General features: G+C 38.7%; 4 protein-coding genes across 6 annotated transcripts; 1 reads left to right on the top strand and 3 right to left on the bottom strand.

Moving 5' to 3' along the window:
* Positions 1-971: 971 nt before the first annotated feature.
* LOC103443885 (tRNA (mnm(5)s(2)U34)-methyltransferase, chloroplastic) lies at positions 972-5,590 on the bottom strand. Of its 3 annotated transcripts, none has more exons than XM_008382783.4 (6): positions 5,251-5,590; positions 4,865-4,928; positions 4,324-4,516; positions 3,429-3,502; positions 2,749-2,904; positions 972-1,280 (listed from the first exon to the last, which is right to left on the bottom strand). In XM_008382783.4, the coding sequence occupies exons 1-6, from the start codon at positions 5,507-5,509 to the stop codon at positions 1,211-1,213; spliced, it is 816 nt and encodes a 271-aa protein (XP_008381005.1). In that variant the 5' UTR covers positions 5,510-5,590; the 3' UTR covers positions 972-1,210. The 3 variants fall into 3 exon arrangements, with proteins under 3 accessions (XP_008381005.1, XP_070678279.1, XP_008381004.1); XM_070822178.1 differs by having other exon boundaries at positions 972-1,221; positions 2,810-2,904; XM_008382782.4 differs by having other exon boundaries at positions 972-1,221; positions 5,251-5,588.
* Positions 5,591-8,344: 2,754 nt separating this feature from the next.
* LOC103443884 (protein SENSITIVE TO PROTON RHIZOTOXICITY 1) lies at positions 8,345-10,859 on the top strand. Its single transcript, NM_001328986.1, is given in 2 exon segments — positions 8,345-8,477; positions 9,152-10,859. A coding segment is annotated over 1 exon segment (1,584 nt). The 5' UTR covers positions 8,345-8,477; positions 9,152-9,171; the 3' UTR covers positions 10,756-10,859.
* Positions 10,860-11,560: 701 nt separating this feature from the next.
* On the bottom strand, positions 11,561-15,959 carry LOC103443883 (FHA domain-containing protein PS1). Its single transcript, XM_008382780.4, has 6 exons — positions 15,490-15,959; positions 15,187-15,392; positions 13,003-14,877; positions 12,734-12,869; positions 12,238-12,629; positions 11,561-12,153 (listed from the first exon to the last, which is right to left on the bottom strand). Exons 1-6 carry the CDS (start codon positions 15,803-15,805, stop codon positions 11,917-11,919), a joined length of 3,162 nt encoding a protein of 1,053 aa, XP_008381002.1. The 5' UTR covers positions 15,806-15,959; the 3' UTR covers positions 11,561-11,916.
* Positions 15,960-16,804: 845 nt separating this feature from the next.
* On the bottom strand, positions 16,805-19,540 carry LOC103443882 (uncharacterized). Its single transcript, XM_008382779.4, has 4 exons — positions 19,126-19,540; positions 18,917-19,022; positions 17,282-17,430; positions 16,805-17,185 (listed from the first exon to the last, which is right to left on the bottom strand). Exons 1-4 carry the CDS (start codon positions 19,264-19,266, stop codon positions 17,090-17,092), a joined length of 492 nt encoding a protein of 163 aa, XP_008381001.1. The 5' UTR covers positions 19,267-19,540; the 3' UTR covers positions 16,805-17,089.
* Positions 19,541-19,895: the final 355 nt, after the last annotated feature.

Raw genomic sequence — 19,895 nt, 5'->3', positions numbered from 1 at the left:
GGTACATTCATCATCTATTTCCGTATTTTAAGTTTTTAAGTCCTTATACCATTTCAATAATTGAAATAATTATCGGCAAAGACACAACGGCGGGGCACTGTTAGGTGGATTATTTATATGCCAACGTAACGAGAGCAATCCATTTTCCAATCTCTCCCATAGAAAAATAAAGATTTTTAGGGAATAGAACAAATAAAAAACATGGACAACAGGAAATATATAACTTGTACGGTAACTATGTGTAGAAAATAACCTAAAGATGTTGAACAATATTGAAGGAAGGGTAAAGAAAATGTAAGGGATCAATAGCCCCGTAAGAATGTTCGATTTCCAGTTTGTTCGATCCAAGATCAACAGATAGCTACAGTAAACACATAAACAAATCTAATGCATGCATATTGCAAGGGAAATGATTTCAGTGCGCTCCCGTTTATTTTTCTCACTTAAATTTCTTTTGATTTATTCAATTTAAGGATAAAAATACTGTAAGGATTATCGTTTATTACTTTTTAATTAATTACAACACCGCTATATAAATCACATTATAGTCAATAGCATTGATCTAAGTTTTGTCCAATAGAGAACATATTTTGTGTTAATTTTACATATATAAAATAAATGAGTAAACAGTTACCCGTTTATAACCACGGTTAATACCCATAACCGCTCATTTACACTTCGCGGGTAAACAGTTATATCCATAACCGTTTATTTATCTAAACGGTTATCCATAACCATAATCATTTAATTTAAATGGACGGGTAACCGTGGTTACCCATAACCAATGGGTATTTGCCCATTCCTACTTGTAGTTTGTCCAGGGAGAATTATTTTGTTTCCCAAAAATAAACAAATTGTTTTTTTCTTCTATTTTTAATCAAAGAGGAAAAAGAATTTGAACTCGCAACAGGTTTCAACGCTGCGCAGAGAAGCGTCTATGCGGACAATAACTGAGCACGAGAAGCATGACCTTGACCGTTAACAAAGGATTATGTATATGAATTTCTTGCTGTTATCTTGACAGTAACAGAGATTTTCGTGCTACAAGATTTCATCCTTTGAATAAGACATGAATATTGGAGCAACTGGCCGATTCAACATCTCTTGAATATGAAAACAAGAACTGGAGACCATGATCGGTTTACCGTCTGAAACTCGGAGCAGATCCACATCTCAACCGGTAATTTGGAGATGAAATCTTGGACGGTCTTCAGTTCTTCCCTGAATTTCCATAAGGAAAACAGAAGTCTAAAACATACGAGTCGACGAGAAGAACACAACTGCCAGTATTAAGCTAAAGAAGTTACGAACAAAATCATAGACAATCCTAAAGAAGTTACGAACAAAATCATAGACAATCCTAAAAATAACATACTCCTCAGTAGCATAAATAACAGGAAAAAAACAAACAACTCTCTGAAATCTGAAGCAGCAGATGCCCACAGAGAAGCCTAAAATCCGAATATCCCACAAACAATCCAACTCCTCATCAGCCAAATTATCAAGGGGTGTGCTATCCACACACCCTTTTTACTTCTCACACACCCTTCTAATTTTCGACCGTCCGATCGGATGAGTTGAATAAGATCAAAGGACAAAAATTAACAAGGGGTGTGAGAGAAGTAAAAAAGAGTGTGGATAGCACGCCCCATTATCAAAAACCCTCCTATTCAGTTCTGCCCATAAAACCCTTCTTTCGTACCCCTAAAGAAACTAAATTCTCACACAACAAAGCATTACATGACACTGGAATGGACCAGCATAAGCCTGTCACCTTGAGTAATCGTGACCATAAAGGATATGGCACAGGGAAATGAAGCAATAAGTGATCCATATTTGCAGAAGCCCCCGTCTTCTTTGAACCATTTCACAAATATTAATCTTCTCACGAGCAATTAGCCAAACTAGCAACTTAGAAGGTTCTTTAGCTTCCCATATTACAAAGGAAGGTGTGACAGTAGCAAGGGTTCAATTATTCAACAGATCTGAAAAAGATATGCAGGCAAATATTCGAGAAGCCACTGACATCCATACTCTCTTATGCGCTCAGCTCTACTTGGAACCAATCACCCAGTTTCAAGGTCTGTCAGTATAGACTGGACCTCTCCATTCCTACTCATTAAGGTTTCTCCGACACACAAGAATCCCATCTAAGAGGGAAGGAGGACAGATTGGCACACATTCCAGCAATGGGAAAATCATGATATCGAGACAGTCTAAAGAGATGAGGCTAATTAGTATAAAAATCTGTTTCCCAAACTCAAACCTCACTTTTTCCGCAACTCAACCTGTATTCTCTTTCAAGCTTCCAACTTTCACTCTTCATTCCACAATAAATTCCAAGTCATGCTTCCACTTAATTAAAATCATTAAGGGACAACTAATATCAATCGTTTAAAACTTTGTTTCCATATCATTACATAGTATTCTGCTGCCAAAGAACTTTTTTTTTGTTGTTTTGTTAATAAATAACCATATATTTCAGACAGAGCTTGGAGGAACTTCATAATCTTATATTATGGATTTTTTCGTTCTAATACTCCATCTAAGAGTTACCAGTATTCACCAAAGCTGTTCCTAACAATCCAATCTCATATGTTTATTCCCGTATTTAACAAGAAAATTACTCAGTCAGTTGTAATTGTAATATGGTTTTGCTTAAACTGCACAATGAGTGAAATAAAACCCAGGAAGCACAAACTAGCAAACAAAGTGAAGAAAAAGAAAATATTAGAGCAGAAGTGTTACCATCCACCAGGATGCCCCACATAAACCACTAAGCTGATAAGCCCTCCATCCATCAGGATACCTTTTGCAGCTTCCAATGCTTTTAGTGTTGTGTCTGACTGCGTGGTGAGTGATTTGTCACCCCCTGGAAGATAGCCTAGGTTGAAAGCGACAAGCCTGGCAACACCCATTTAATCAAAGTTTTCAGGAAGCAAGTTCTTCCTATTGCAGTAATGTGGTCAACAATATTGCCATCTATATGAATAAAGATTCTGTGTTTTCAGCCGTCCAAAACACTAATTTCATTTTCTCTTCTTCTGTTTTATATATATATAAGGAAAAACAATGCTTTTATTGAATTTAAAGAACGGTGCAAACACAGTGACCAAGCTTAGACACTAATAATCACAAAACTGTCAACTAGCTAACAAACAATCATTATACACCTCCACAATACACTATTTTTCGAAGCTGGACTTATGCAATTGCATAATATTAGGCATCTAAGCTTTCTGAATGTATTCTTGTTTTCTTAACTGATTTTCTTTGCATTCGTTAATGAAGAACTGATGTAAAAGGGACATAGAGGTCAAAGGTATTGGCATAAAATTAAATTCCATTTGGGTTTCACGTTATCACTCTGATTCAATACACAAAAGAATGGGATGAGATCATCAAGAATCTTGAGTTAAATTGAGTACCTAACAGATGTATTCCTTGGTAGAACTTCATGCATTTTACTGTGGCATTTGGAGAACAGCTTAACGAGTCCCTTCTACATATAATTGAAACTAAGAAGAATTTTCATACGTCCACAATATTACCCACAAAAAAAGAAAAAAAGAAAAAAAAAGAACCAAAAGTAAAACCACAAGATAGTTCAGTCCAGTCCCAACCACCAGTCCGGAATGAAAGCGGATAAACATCATTATAGTTGGTTTCAATCACACTAATAAATAACTCTATGAAGGAAAACATGTGTATGTTGATAAGGCTTTGAGTACACAAATCACGCATAACACAGAAGCACAAACATAGAAACACAATGAAAGCCAGAATTCTCCGTAATAAAGTGCCGTTAAAACCTCTTTTTAAATCTAATGAGCAATCGCATTCATTTTCTTTATTATTCAACAGTCAAATATGGTGCATTTAGAAGAACTAATCATAAAGACAGTGGTGAAAACATGAGTACATCAGATACTACTCTGACTCCACTCCAATGGACTCTACAACTAAGAATAAACGGGAGATCAAGGCAAAGCCTATATTTCCTGTAATATTAGTCCTACATAATATGCAATGGAGGTTCAACCAGTGATGATTAGACAATAAATTACTCATGGACTGAACACAATTTTTTTATCCACACTCGTTTTGGAATCAAGACCACCGATTTCCTTCCCCCAACGGGTCCAAAACGAGCTGCCCAATCCTTTTATTACTTCGCATGCAGTTTTGTTGATACAGTGACCTCTCAAGTCTCACACAACTACTCCAACTTTCTATTTCCTCAGAAGACAAAATTTGGAATCATGAATTACAAATGCACAAACTTTCTCTTTCCTCAAAAAGAAGACAATTTGTCAAAGGTACCTCATTTGGAGTGACCGATTCTTCCAGCAGAGAAGAAGTTTTCTGTAAAGCAGCTTCCTGAATGTCAAGTCCGTAAACAGAACCCTTTCCCGATTCATCAGCGACCATCTTGAGCATCGCTAAGGTATCATGACCATTGCCACAAGTGGCATCAATGACCGTATCACCTTTTTGGACAACATGTTTCCATACCCTGTTAAGAAAAGACACTAGAAGATATTCAGAGTTGAAACAATAGTTACAATACTATCACAAAATAAAGGAAAAACTAAGAATGATAGTCTATAGCGCAGGAGATACCGCATAACATTACGTATTAAACCCAAAGCTCTCGAATATACATGTTTGTTAAACCAATTAATATGCAGTCATTGTGCATAATAAAAAAACCAAAAGGCTCGAGATGCTTGCCTTGAAAACCAGAAGTGGGTTAATGGTAGGTTCAAAGCCTCAAATATAACAATGCAAATGTAGGTATAAGTAAACAAAAACATGCTCGAAATGCAGACATATTTAGGGAACCTAATGATTGATTTCTTACAAGTGGGAAACTTCTGTGGCCCTCTTCTTCCCCAAGATAAAGCTCACCAGTAGATCCTCCAATCCTGAATCATGGTCCACATTCTAATAAGTAGTTGATTCCAATTCGGTTTCACTTTAATGTATTAATTATCAATTTTACCCCAACTCCACAACCACAGTTGACACACTAGTTATCTGTTTGGTTCCTGAGAAAATACAAAATTTAACCCAGATTTTCTCTCAGCCCAAGTAATCAAATCATAGCATAGCATAATAGTCTAGTTATTCCCCTCAAATTTTCTCAGCAACCAAACAGTTGAGATAATTCAGACTTGGAAAATAAATGCAGCACATGAATTATCATGGGATGTGAGTGTAGTACAAGTTTTGAAACACTGCACTTACCAAAGAGAGGAGAGTCTTTCGGGAAAGAAACGGAAACGGAAACGGAATCACTGGCCGCAGGGGCAGGGGTTTGGGAAACGTTTCGGCGGAGGAGGTCACGAGGAGTCTGACTCAGCGAAACGTTTCGAGTAGGAGGAGAGGGAAAGAGGAAGAAGCAGCGTGTTGAGGAAGAAGAAGTTGGAATTAGCGTCAGGGGTTTGTGTATCCCAAGCAAATGCGCACCAAATCTCAATCTGACCGGCACAGTCACTGCCAGCATAGCTCCGGCGGCCTCTACCTCCTCCTCCTGCGGATAAAAGATAACGGCGTCGAAATTCACGTTCAATCAAATTAAACAATGCAGTGCAAATGCCGCCCGAATTGAAATTTCAGTAAAATGGGTCGGGTCAGGCCGAATCAAGCCCAACTCCGGCCCGTTTAAAGTGGGCACGGCACGGTCTGGACTTTGAACTAGTTTTGGTGGGCAGCTGGGGTAACCCCCCACCCACATCATGTTTGGATGAGTAAATTGTAAAAAATGCACTATAAATTATTGGATACTGAGTCATTTATAGTGCGGTTTAGTAATATTTGTCTTTATTTGTAAGTAAGAGTATTAGCACATTTGTCTTTATTTGTAAGTAAGAGTATTAGCATTGTCTCATACGAATGAAGAGTTCGATGCCTAATTATGGTTGACACATTGTGTCATTTAGTCTAAATCTCTCCTCTTAATGTCTCTATATCAATAACAATTAGAGCAACTCCAGTGTAGGAGCCCTTCCCCCAGGCTATTCACTATATAATCCACCCAGTGAACAGTAACTACCCTTAATGAACAGTAATTACCGTGGCAATTGTCTTTTGCATCTCCACCCCTGCTGTGAATAGCCCTGGCAATTGATAATAAAATATTATTATTATTTTATTTATAATTAATATTATATTATTTACTTTGTATAAATTAATATTATATTATTTACTTTGTATAAATTAATATTATATTATTAATTATATTAATATTATATATTCCTCCTTCCTTTTCTCTACAGATTTCCTTCTTCTTCTCTGCGATGACTCTCGGTTCCACAACAAAAGAAATGCACCAACACCCAAGCTTCACAGATCCAGGGCCAATAGTCCAAAACTCATCCATCTGCAGGTAAAAACTCAGTCTCCTCCAAAAGCTAGCTCTGATTATAATATCTGAACTCCATTTTTCACCAATGGTCATAAACAAAAGTTGAAGAAAAATAAAGTAAAACCCATCTATGTTCCCACTGATGCACAGGATCGGGCTCCGATGTCGTGGATGACTCCCACTACTTCTTCTAAATCTTCATCTTCTTCTTCGTCTTCTGCAACTTCCCAGAAATACAGAGGATCCATACCGTCCGCCTAAAAAAAGCGGGTGACGTCGCCCTGACGTCACACCCACTCGGGCTCTCAGGCTGGCACGAGTTGCCAGGCCTCTCCCTCGGGCTGGGCCTGTCCCTCTGGCTGCCACACGCTGGACCTCTCCCGTCGGGCTCTATGGCACTGTTCAACCCACTGTCCCCCGAGTTATAGCTCCCACTGGAGCTGCTCTTAGATAAAGAGATTTGAGGCTACTAGATGCCATGCATGAATTTGTAATGAAGTAATAAGTCATTTGAAAAAACTTTATTGAGAAATACTAAAAGGGACTCTCTCAAAAGTAGGACCTCGATAAACTATCTGCCACCTTACAGTTTAATATTAATTATCGTGTCAACATTACAAAATATTGTGCTAAAAACATGAGGCGACAAAGAGTCTATGGAGAGTCCCACTTTTTTTTTTTTGAACAAACGATATTATCTACACTAAGAGGGAGTGGAAGTGGATCAAGCCTTACAATAGGTCAGCCACAATAATGTGGATCAAATTCACATTTGCTTGAGAATCGATCTAAGAGCTTTTGCTTACAAGTAAAAAGAAATACCACTGTACTGTAATACTAAAGGTCATCATTTCTCTACTTTATTTAGTGACTTTATAATACTCATGTAGTGCACTTTACTAACTTTGGCACTACGAAATCTCTCATTCAAAAAAAAAAAAAAAAAACACTATTAAGGCAAGATAACGCATTTAGATGAGGTCCATGGAGTGACATTAAAACTGAACCAAATCAAACCGTTTAACAAATGCTAAATTGGAGTAGTCATCTGGACAGGCAACACATGTCCAAGTCAGGTCATATCTCATGGGGATTGGAGAGTTGTACATGCTGACCATGTTCCTAGAAGAAACTAAGGCACCTTCCCCTTCCGAGAAGAAACGTTGGCGCACATTCCTCCTCCATTACTTTACTTTGTAGTAAACCTCCACCACTCCACTCGTTCTAATCGCATATTTTATTCATCTTTTTCTTATTTTATAACACTGTCTACATTTGAGATGTAACAGTCCCATATTTACCTTTTTAGAAAATATAAATATGGGTTATTATGAGAAATATGTAGATTAGGAATCTAACGGATAATTTCCTAAAAACATAAAAAAATAAAATGGAAATAGACATCTTTATTTACATCTTCTAGTAAAGATGAATAATTTACATTTTGTTTTTTCGTCCACTGTGTAAACTTTTCATTTCAAAACATTTTGCATTTCCCATTTAAAATGCTTAAACACTTAATAAACCATAACTCTTAACGTCTGAACGAATGTAATTTTCTTGTTCATAATTACGATTTAATAATAATTTCAAATGTATTTATTATAAATAACAAGTTGGAAAACGATTTATTATTTTTAAATTTTTTTATGATACGAGTCAAATAACGCACACTAAACCAAACCAAGTCGAATTGAAATTGCATCGCCCACAAATTCTAAAGAAATAATTAGACACGGAAAGAGTCGTCCCGAGTTCAGGGGGACCCTCACATCTCCAATCAGACTCCAGACTTCGTCTCTTTATGTGAGAAATCCCGACCGTACAGAACTAATCAAGATCTGATCACAGCCATGAACGGTCTGATTGATGGGGTTGACTAAGAGCCCACTGTGTAGACTGTAAATTGTAAGGCAGAGATTGCTGAGATTTGGAAAAAAACAAACAAACACAGAGATTGCTGATATATATATCTACAGATAGAAATGTATATGTATATATATAGATGCAGCTGAGCTCAAACAAGTAAATAAATTTAACAGCCAACTGAGGGGAGAAGAAGGAGAGGAGACACAAGAGCATACAAGCACAAGCACTCTACAATCTGGTGATTTTCTTACCTCCCTTTCTAGGGTTCTCATATGTGTGTGTGTATATATTTATATTTTATTTTTTATTTTTGATCTTTTGATTTTATTTTTTGTATGTGGTAGGATCTTAAGTAATCTGTTTTGTTTAACTGAAATGGATTGTGCTGCTTTTGGGAATTATGAATGATATTTGATGGGATTTTGGGTTTCTTACTTAGGTTTAGTGAAAATAATTCAGCTTGAGCTATCTTGAATTGAGATTTTGGGTTTCTTAATTGTTAATTAGCAATAAGTGTGTCATTAAAGTTATTTAATATGCACATAAAGCTCCTAATCAATCAATCTAAATTGTTTTTGGAAAACTAAGTTGAATTCTGGATGGGAAATCGGTAGGGATTAATGATTTAACTCTGAGAATTGTTACCCTATGAGGATGTTTACAGTTTATGCTGAAAGTTATTTTATTTTTTGAATCATTTCATGAATAATTTGGTGAGGAAGATGATAGTTTTCTTAAAAGTAGCATCAGAGGGGAAACTGGGTATTGAATTTGTTCAGATTTTCGGTTGCTTGTCGTGCAGCTGTATCTTAATTGGATGATTCATTTCTGTTTGCGGTTGCTTTGATTTACAATGACGATTCTCTTGTCTCGTATATTAAGTTGGATTGGTGTTGGATTTTGGTACATCAGGTGAGCATATAAATTGAGAAATGGATCCTAAAGAAAGGCAATGGGACACCTGGGAGAATCCTTCCACTGGGAATGATGTGACGAATACGATTTCCTCAGATCATCCATCTTTTACCAATTTCAATTCGCAGCAGCATCAACGCGAGTGGGAAAGGCCCTCTGTTTTAGATTATGAAATGAGGATGGAACCGTCCTTCCTGAAATTCCACCAGCCTTCTGATTCGCAAATGTCATACACTTGCAACTCCAAGAATGATACAAAAATTCCAGATCAAGAAGGTGGTAAGATGCATGAGGTGCAGCAGCCTAATAAAATCCAAGACTGGGATGCAAGAATGACGTTGAACAATCTCACATTCCTGGAACAAAAGATCCATCAGCTTCAGGATTTAGTGCATGTGATTGTTGGCCGGAGAGGTCAAGTTCTAGGACGACCAGATGAACTTGTGGCTCAGCAACAGCAGCTCATAACTGCCGATCTTACTTCAATAATTGCTCAGTTGATCTCGACAGCAGGTAGTCTTCTACCATCTGTGAAGCATACGCTTTCCACCACGTTACCTTCTACAGGACAGTTTGGGCAGCTTGGTGGGTCATTTATTCCTTCTGCAGCAGGAAATGATGCGGGTGTTAAGATGCAAATTAATAGCGGAAGCAAATTAGCTGATCAGGCCAACCAGACTGATCTAATAAGTAATTATGGGACTGAGCATATTGAAGAACATGAAACCAAAGATGAGGAGGATGCTGATGAAGGTGAGAACCTTCCGCCTGGTAGCTACGAAATTTTACAGTTAGAGAAAGAAGAAATCCTTGCACCTCACACTCACTTCTGTGCAATTTGCGGAAAGGGATTCAAGCGGGATGCAAATTTAAGGATGCACATGAGAGGTCATGGAGACGAGTACAAAACTGCAGCAGCACTTGCAAAACCCAACAAAGAATCCAGCTCTGAACCAACCCTTATCAAAAGGTATTCATGCCCTTATGCCGGCTGCAAGCGGAACAAGGATCACAAAAAGTTTCAGCCTTTGAAGACTATTTTGTGTGTCAAGAATCACTACAAGAGAACCCACTGTGACAAAAGTTACACTTGCAGCAGATGCAATACCAAGAAGTTCTCTGTTATTGCGGATCTGAAAACTCATGAGAAGCATTGTGGTATAGACAAGTGGCTTTGTTCTTGTGGCACCACCTTCTCAAGGAAAGACAAGCTTTTTGGGCACATTACCCTTTTTCAAGGCCACACTCCTGCCATACCCCTCGATGAAACAAAAGGAACTCTAGGGCCAGCAGACCACGGGGAAGGCAGTGAAGCGTCAAACAGAGTTGGAAGCATAAGCTTCAGTGTTAGCTCCACTGCTCCTGGCGGAGGTGGTGCAGCTCAAAGTCTCATGGACGTGAAAGAAAGTATTGATGATCCAACCAGTTACTTCTCTCCATTGAATTTTGAAACCTGTAATTTTGATGGGTTTCAAGAGTTCCCTCGACCCCCGTTTGAGGATACAGAGAGTTCATTCTCTTTTCTTATGCCAGGGTCTTGTAATTACACTCACAAAACTGGAGGAGGTGAGTCGAATTTCAACAATCTTCATCGACAGTAATGATGACTCGCCCCTAGTGTATGATTTCCTATAAGAATTGTAAGTTTTAGATGATCCCATATGTTTATGAATTCTTGAGCTTAAATAAATGGTTTTCTTTGCCAGTTTGGAGCTTGTGTATGTTTTAGGTGATCCCATATATCCTGAATAATAATGCATACAGAATTTGAATTTGTCTCAGTCCCTTGCTCTTGAGAAACAAGAACTTTCGCCACCTTACTACGGTCTGGTGATATTCCTCCACTTAGGGCTGGTTTGGTATTGCTGTGCTTTGAAAAAAAACTGCTATGAGAATAAGCGGCTGTGCTGTGAGAATAAGCGGTTGTGAAATAAATCAGCATAATGTTTGGTAAACTTTTTTGTAAAAGTGAAACAGTCTGATAGTTGGTCTTTTCATTAAAGGAGCGCGGTAGCTCCGTGTGCTTTGAAAAAAAGCCAGTTTTCCAAAGCTGCAAATAACTGCTTCAGCTTTTTCTTTTGATTTCAGCTTATTCTCACAGCAGCTTTCAAAATAAGCCTTTTTTTTTAGTTTACCAAACACCTAAAACCCTTACAGTTTTTTTTCATGGGTGCTTTTTTTTTAAGCACCTCACTCCCAAACCACCCCTTAGAAGTGAGAGGTCTAAGGTTCAAATCTCGTGAGTAGTGAATTCGATACCAAATTAGGCTACCATTGTGTGGCTTAGCCAAACTCCCCATCCCTTTAGGGTAAAAATATCAATGTACTTAAAAACAAAAACAAAAACTTTCATTCGAGGCTTCAAACATGTAACGCGTATATTTCATAAAGAATTTGAATCAGAGCTCCTTAAAAGCATCGTTTTATTTGAATGATGTAATGATGCATAACAACAGATTTCGAATCCTCAAGTTCTTGATCTAATCCCTTACATCCCCGACAAGGTTTTGATGAGGCGATCCTTATCCCTTTGTGCATACAAGTTTGTTCTTTCTTTAATCAATAGCATATTACTTTCAGAAAAACCGACACATGAGGACAATTTGAATCCTCAAGTTCTTGATAAAATCAGTTGAAATAAAGAAGTTGAAGTGCTTGATAAAGCACAAATAAGTCAACTTCTTCGGCATCATTTTGCTCGACATAACAACACCATTACAACTTGAGTTGAGAACGGAAATGAACACTGTTTTTAAGTTCATCTAACGGATCTGCCCGTAATGAGAATTGTGGTGCAGAATGAGCTTCAAGCCCTTTGCACCTTCACCATTTGACAACTTCTTCAGAGGGCCACAGCTATTGTACTTTTCTCTCAAAGCTACATTGCCGGAGTAAGACCATGTACGCCCACAGGGAGAACTGTCCGGCCACATAAACCTCTCAGAAAGTGGGTTCACCAGACTCTCACGAAATTCTTGAGCTGTCTCACAAAGCAAACCCTGAAACAAAACCAAAATCATGTTTAAAAAAAACACCTGCATTATGCGCAAGAATGGTTAAAGTACTAGTTGTAGCATCATTACCTCTGCCATGGCTTTGATCTTCAGGGTAACATCATTACTGAGAAGGATAAGTTGTCCATCGTTCCTCTTCATCCTTCTATGTAAAAGAGCACAATCTAGGATATGGTCTTCTGGGGAGGGTGATACAAGGTCCATTGTGCTCCCACACCTCGAAAAAGTCAATGAGCCCGTTGTCCCAGAAGGAAAGCACCAACTCTTCTCGCTAAATAGAGACTGCGGAGAAACAGGAGGGGTTGGAGCAATCAGTCTTCCATCTTCCATTGAGCTCTGGACATGGATCCACCAATTTGTTTTAACCATACATTCTTCGATCCATTCCAGAACCGATTCAGCCTCTGTTTTCTTTCTGAAAAGGCTGCCACGTTGCTTCAAGCAATCCAGTTCCTGTATAACTGTTTACAATAAGCGAGCGCATTAACAATCATCAGCAACAATGTTACTTAGCAAATAAAATGACCAGGCAAGAAAACTGATGCACGTATTCAAATTTCATTACCCATTCTTGGAATGATTAACTGAGTCCCCTTAAGACCTTGTAGAAACTGCAATGACTTCCCTGATTCCTTGTCTAGAAGAGTAGTAGCGTCTGCAACCATAGTCCAGCTCCTCTTTCCTTCTCCAACAGATTTATTCTGAAAATTAACTTTGAGTTACATGTCTATGCTCGATAAAGCTAGTTACAGCCATGGAAATAAATTCATGGAAGAAAGTTAGAGCTGTGGGAATAAATTTATGAAAAATTTAACCGAGTATTGACCAACTTACAGAGTGTGCATTGGCGACCTCCTTATTTTTAGTAGAACTGAAAGATATGCTGCTTTTTGTCTCTGTGTTAGGGACCGAGTCTTCTGATATGTTCTTGCCTCCGGAGCTTTTTAGTGATTGAAAGGGAATCCTTTCTCTTCTTAATTTTGTTACTGTCAACTTTTTCTCCACCCTTGCTTGATTTCCAGAAGTATTTCCTACTAATTTTGTTTCCTGGAGTTCCTTCATTATCTGGTTCTCTTTTCCTGGGGATTCAATCAGCTCTTGTTGATGGATATTGGAGACTAGATTTAGCTTCGACGAGGATGATGTGCTTGATTTGGAATGCTTAACTTTTATCGTACCCTTCTTTTTCAAAGACCTCAGTCGAATAGTATTTGGGGTGAAATTTTCCTTGTCTGGAGTAAAGATCTCCTCGTCCTCTTCAATATCATCATCATACCCAGCCTCTGTAGATTTTCCTCTGCTCTTATCTGTTTGAAGCTTTACAGCACTAGCAGGTTTGCCTCTTCTTGCCCAAACGCTTCCCATCCTCGTACTTGATTTATTCTCTGATCTCAGTGGAGGACTTTCACAGAATTCCGATTCAGGCTGTCCTGCTGCAGTAAAGAGAGATTGTGGGGTCTGGCTCTCTTTGTCATCCATTATCTCTGACATAGATGAGTTTCCAGATTCTGTCACAAGAAGTGCAGAAGAAATGCTTGTATCCCTCTTTTCATGATCTTCTGGTGCCACGCTTTTGTTTTCCGATTCTCCACAACTCACATCCACTAGACATTCTTTTTCATCAGAATGTTCAAAATTTAGGTTAAAGGGCAAGCTGGATCTTGGTTCTGGGGTCAGGCTTTCTTCTACAACTTTCTGATCTTTGGTCTCCCCGAGGACTTCCCCGATTGGCAATGATAAGTTCTCCATCACAAGAGGTCCAGAAAAAAGACATGAAATATCAGTCTGTCCATTATCTTTTCCCAATGGGCTTTGGTTCTCAAGTTTCTCAGGTACAGAAGCAGCAGCATAAGCTTCCTTTTCCTTTTCATCAAAATGTTCAAACTTTTGGCTAATCAGCAAGTTCGGTTTTGGTCCTCGGGTCAGGTTTTCTTCTGGAATTTGTTCATCTTTGTCCTCCTCAAGGACTTCCCCAGTCCGCAAGGATGAGTTCTCCATCACCCGAGGTCCAGAGGAAAGACATATACAATCAATCTGTCCCTGATATTTTCTCGAAGGGCCTTGGCTCTCAAATTCCTCAGGTACTTGAGTAGCAGGATATGCCTCATCTTCCTTTTCACCGGTAGAATGTTCAGCATTCAGGTTGACTGGCAAGTTTGGTTTTGATTCCAGGGTCAGATTTTCTTTCTCAATTAGCTGAATTTTAGTCTCCTCGAGGATTTCCCCAGTCACAAGAGGCGAAAGATCATTCTTTCCATGGTCTTTTCCCAATTGGCTTTGGTTCTCAGTTTCCTCAGGCACATGCACAGCATGATAAGCTTCTCCTTCCTCTGCAGTAAAAACGGAATTCTCTGGGTTCTCTCTTTCAGAAACCTCTTCTGTGACACAGTAAGGCTGTAGGTGCTGGTTTTCCTTTCGACTAGGATTAGATTCTTCCATATTCATAAACAGGTTCACCGACTCCGTTCCAAATGCCCAGAAGCTTGACACTTCATTCTCTTCACCGCTACCTTTTGATAAGTTCTCACCACCTTCTTCACTTTGATCACAGACTGAGTAAATGGCATTCTCCGGCAGTGGAGGTGCTGATGGGACGTCCATCTTCCCAATTACTCCCACAATTTCATCGGAGAACGACGATTCTATACCCTCTGAATTTGAATCTGGAGATTCAGGTTTTTTGTTTTCAGCTGACAAAGAATTCTCCCACTGCACGAAACCAAATAGAAAACGCAAAAGAAAATTTGTATAAAGGTCATTGGCAACTGGAAATTCCCTATTCTATTCAATTCAACTCAATTCGGATAAAATACGAAACAGATTGAACAAACAGCAGAATGAAAAACCATTCAAGAAACAATCTTTTCTTTTGGGCATTCCACACTATCCATTCAATTCAATTCGTAATAATTCAAAGATGTATGAAATTAAGAACATAATCAAGAACAATTCAACCAACAATCTTTTAGGCATACCTCAAATTCATGTCCAAAATAAACAAGCTACATAATTTCTTACCTGGTCCACTACTTGTTCTGCACTTTCATCATCTTCGTGCTCTATGAATGGCACGAAAGGGGTTTCAGAATCATAGGCCCGACTCATAGGAATCCAGTGCAGGCTGTAGACCCTGCTGGAACCACCAAGCTGGAGCCTGTCCCCTTCGCTCAGCTCCACTCGAACTCCCGGCTCGATCTTCTTGTCCGAAACCCAAGTCCCATGTACTGCAACAAAACCCCCAATTAACCCAACAAGCCATATATTTTGGGATTTTCTCATTTAATTAAAGAAAATTGAATGAAATGCCAAATAAATAGTTACCTGAAGACAAATCGGTGAGAGAGAGCTTTTGGGAAAAGGGGTCGGAGAGGATTTGGAGGTGGAATCTGCTGATGCTGGGGTGAGTCAAGACGATGTTGCAGTCCGGGTGTCGGCCAACGATCAAGATTTCTTCATGGGTTTTCCGGTGGACTGCGGAGATGGGTTTGGAGTGCGGCGGCGGGGGGGATTTGTTGACGATAAAGATGTTCTTGAGAATGGCTCCGTTCTTGAGGACTGTGAAGACGGGGATTTTCGGCTCCTCTTCTTCTTCATTTTCTTCTCCGTTCAGTTTCCTGTTCACTTTCTCGTTCGCCATGACTGTTCTTTGCTCAAAATTTGAATTTTGCGTAGGGCAAACTGGGTTTTTAGAGCGAGAGAGAGAGATGACGAATTGTTGTGATTCCTGGAGAAAATATGTGGGAGCTTGTGCTGGGATTTTATTTCAAAAAGGCTACCGTTGTGATTTTTTCAATCATATAACGGCTATTTATTATTTAAGGCCGACTAAATTTTCGGATTTTAAAACTAAATTCTAAATTCTAAAGATTTTAAGAAAAGAAATGTTCAATAAATAAATAAAGGGTTGCTTCTGTGAGTCTTCTCGCTGTTGGTGTGGAAGCCAAACTTGTGGGCAGAGAAAAATTAAAATGCCTATGTGAGTCTTCTCAACCCCTTAAAGGTGTGGATAACCGTGACTTGCCACCAATTGTCCCACTTAAAAATAAATAAATAAATAAACAAGGGTTTGCTTAATTAAAAATTTCAAAAAAATGCAAAGGCAGACATGGCAAGGAGAAAGGTGAGTGTCGTTGGGTTCAATTCACTTTCATACATAAAATTGAAATTGAACCTAATAAAATAACTAGTTTAGTTAGGTCTTGGTTCGATCTGATTAGTTTGTATTCGGTTTAGGCTTCAACCTTGTATTGGTTTGTACATCATCATATAACTCATCTGGTTTGGAATTTGAAGTTGGAGGATGCTGAGAGTGTGTGCAGTGGTCTTTTTTGAAGGCCTTCATTAGGTTACTAGATTGTCTTTGACAGACTAATCAAGTCATTGTCTTTGTTCATTTGAGTTTGTAGAAACTAGAACATTAAATGGCTCATCGGAATGAACAAGAAAATCCAATCATTGACAACTCAGATGAACAAAAACGGGGGCTCAGCGTGACAGATTATGAGTGCGGTGCAAGAGACGCAATTTTAGCAAACGAGAGTTTGAAACCAAACGTGGGACAGAACGCCTCGTCCCACTCCGTTCCGTCCCATCCCACATATCAAACGGTACCTTATAGTACAGGACCCCATCCACAAGAAATTAACGGCCAAAACTATCATACACGGATTGAGATCAATTATCGTACAAAAAAATAGGTCAAAATTTGACGTTACAATAAAAAAGATTCTGATATGGGAACCTTGAGCACAATGCTTTAGTTGGTCCTTTATGTAATTCATGACTCGGACGGGAAAAACTTATCCCAACTCACATCTTACTTGTAACGATGGCATCACCAAGACACAAAAAGTTCTGAAATAAAAAGCCAAGAAGGGCAAACCACATATTCATTTGGCTGGCTATCCGGCACGAGAGGAGCTCAATCCTGCTTGCTTTGAGAAAGCCTTGCACGATGTCTTAGCTCAGCTCTTTTCCACTTAACAATCAGGCGACATAAGGAAAAGAGTGTGTTTACCTGTGAAAGAAATTAGATTCATGTTAAAACAAAGAATTGAAAATACGGAATCAGACAAGATACAACAATAGTTGAATATCAAACGCACGTACTAACCAAAATTATGATTGCAATGACGAGAAGAGGCCCAGACCAGAGTGTTGAGAGAAAAACTCCACCCTCATCAAAATAATCCTGACTGGCAAAGCTCTTCCAGTTCGCACGCAGGAAACTATTCAGACTCTCTGCAAGATATACTCCAGCCACTGCAAAACAATTTCCACATATAAGTATCTAGATAGGCAATAGGAACATATGTAAGTTGACATGCTCAGTTCCACCCTTGTTCTGAAAGCAAACCCCAAAGGTCATGAAAATATTCTATAACCCCTTGTGATAAGTACTGGTTGGTGACTGAGTTGGCAAAGTTTCCAACTAATCTCGAAAACTGGAAATTACTACAATTCTCCATTAACAAGCTTCTACAAAAGGTATGAGGAGCATGATATACTAGTTGTACGATTCACGCATAATGTTTTGAAAACATCAATCTTCTGATAAAGAATAAACAAATGATCCAAACCCTAAAGAGAAACAAGGCCACCAAAATAGTAGTATTTTTTGCAGTTCTTTCTTCGGGACTGATATCAGATGTTTCAATGGATTTCCTAAATAACCAGAAATCGAAACGGAAGAGATTCATACATATTCTGGAGAAATCAAACAGCACGCGAAATACAAAAAATCTATTTATATTTAAAGCTTCAAATACAAAAGCACAAAGTGATTAAATAAATGGCCAAATGATTGGGTGTTGTACCAACCTTTTGAGAAAAGTTGTGCCTAGTAAAGGCCAAGGAATTCCTGAACAATCCTTTGGCACTCCTTTCCCAGTTTGATATAAAGCTTGGTCAAGGTTCCTATGGCATCTTGCCTAACAACTAGGAAAAAAGTTATAGCTTGATCGAGTTTGTTCCTCAGTTTTATGTTCCCTCATCAAACCAGATCCTCAAACCATGTTTGAAAGTCTCCATCGAACTATCAAAGCACAAGTCTCCTTGGAGGCAATCAGAATCATTTGATGAAAATGAATTGGGCTGCATCTAGCAGCACATAAATCCAAATTCTTTTGCTGAAAATCCAATCGAATAAAAGAGGATCTCTGCTACCATATCACAAGGTTTCATTAGAACCATATAAACGAACCAATTTCCTTGCTAAAAATGCAATGAGTTTTGGCCTTGTATAACCATATAAACTGACCAATACTTAGTAGAACCAGAGTAGAACCCCAGGTTTCATTACAAGCATTTTCCCCCTTTTGAACCAAGACAACAAACAAGCTGCTCCGATCTTGTCGGGGTCAGCCCCAATTACCATTCTCAATTATGCTTTTAAATTTCGCAGTCAAATTGCTTCTGGAATCAACTCATTCTAATGTTAAAAGTATGCAAAAGGACAAGCACACATTATATGTTTCATCAACGATCTAGCCACAAGCGAAAAAAAAGCGATTTTGCCCAAGCCACAAAAGGACTAAAGACAAGGCATAAATCTAACCTAAATGAAAGCATTTCAGCCATAACCCATTATATGTTTCATCAAACAACTACTCTATATATTGTTGTAAGGGAAGAACAATCCTTCACAGATTGACTGAAGGCGCAATCACACGTTACGCGACCTCGCAAACAACACAGAACACTAACTATTAAACAAATTTCATATGAAAGCAATATGAAATGAACTTACATGCCGAAAGGAACAGAAACATTTGGAAGTTGAGATTCCTCCTGGAGGTAATGGCTACTATCAGAAACACAAGATGCATCCCCATTAAACACATCAACCAAGGTTCCTGCCAATCACCCATTAAATAAAATTAGATTTTCTTTTCAAATTTGTTTACTTTCTGGGAAACCAAACAGCAAGAGAGAGAGAGAGAGAGAGAATGGAGGTACCTTCCAGTCGATGGCGTGGAAAAAGCCCAAGAAAGTGTTCACAGCAGGTGCAAGACCAGAACGTAACTCTGCCGATAATTTCTGGACGAGATCTGCCATTTGATCCAGGTGCTCCTCCACTGCCGACCGAACCTGCTCCATTTCTCACTCTCTCACACTGCTCCTTTCTTCTTCTACCTTCTACCTCCTTCTTTTCTTTCTTCTTTTAATTTCTGGAAGAATAAATAATGATCGAGTCTCTCTCTCTCCTCTTTCTGAATTCTTCTTCTCAGATCCAAAGCTGAGAGTGTCGCTGTTATTAGTCTGATAAGTCCAACGTTGTAGAGACGAGAGACGAGGAGAGACGAGAGGAGATGAAGTAAAGTCCAAGTCGACCCAAAAACTATAAAATGGGCCGGCCAATTTCCACTTTCTTATTTATTTGGGAATTGCTTGATCGCTATTTCTAAGGTGCGGACCTTACATGCAGAGGGGATATGGGCCGTTAGATGATAATTTAATGGCTGAAAACGAATCTATCATAATGAGCTTAGGGTCAAACCGGATCATAAATGACTCGTCACTTAATGCAAAATGGTACCCGGTATGAGTTCAAAATGTCTTGGGATTTAAACTACCTCCGACATCAACACTTGCCATGTTTAATTAGTCTTGTCCTCCTCCAAAAACTCTCCCTCACCTGTGTTTGCTCAAACATCCTTGTCATTTAAAACATCATTTCTGTTAGAAAATTTGCTTCTTATTCCAAACCCAATTATAGTATGTGCTTG

This window comes from Malus domestica, chromosome 05 (assembly GCF_042453785.1).
Source record: "Malus domestica chromosome 05, GDT2T_hap1".
NCBI classification, from domain to species: domain Eukaryota; kingdom Viridiplantae; phylum Streptophyta; class Magnoliopsida; order Rosales; family Rosaceae; genus Malus; species Malus domestica.
Note: the sequence above shows the minus strand (reverse complement) of the source record. Positions and strands in the feature narration are given on the sequence as shown.

Bases quoted from the DNA above. Each gene is read 5' to 3' on its own strand.
- LOC103443883 (XM_008382780.4), bottom strand. From the start codon at position 15,805: ATGGCGAACGAGAAAGTGAACAGGAAACTGAACGGAGAAGAAAATGAA. The intron at 15,393-15,489 runs GTAACTATTTAT...GTTTTGTTGCAG, and splicing joins TCTCACCGATTTGTCTTCAG to TACATGGGACTTGGGTTTCG. The intron at 12,870-13,002 runs GTAAGTTGGTCA...GTTAATTTTCAG, and splicing joins AGGTCGCCAATGCACACTCT to AATAAATCTGTTGGAGAAGG.
- LOC103443882 (XM_008382779.4), bottom strand. From the start codon at position 19,266: ATGGAGCAGGTTCGGTCGGCAGTGGAGGAGCACCTGGATCAAATGGCA. The intron at 17,431-18,916 runs GTAAGTTCATTT...ATTGTTTTGCAG, and splicing joins GTTTCTGTTCCTTTCGGCAT to TGGCTGGAGTATATCTTGCA. The intron at 17,186-17,281 runs GTTAGTACGTGC...TTTCTTTCACAG, and splicing joins TCATTGCAATCATAATTTTG to GTAAACACACTCTTTTCCTT.
- LOC103443885 (XM_008382782.4), bottom strand. From the start codon at position 5,509: ATGCTGGCAGTGACTGTGCCGGTCAGATTGAGATTTGGTGCGCATTTG. The intron at 4,929-5,250 runs GTAAGTGCAGTG...ACCATGATTCAG, and splicing joins GAAAGACTCTCCTCTCTTTG to GATTGGAGGATCTACTGGTG. The intron at 3,503-4,323 runs GTACCTTTGACA...AATTATATGTAG, and splicing joins AATCGGTCACTCCAAATGAG to AAGGGACTCGTTAAGCTGTT.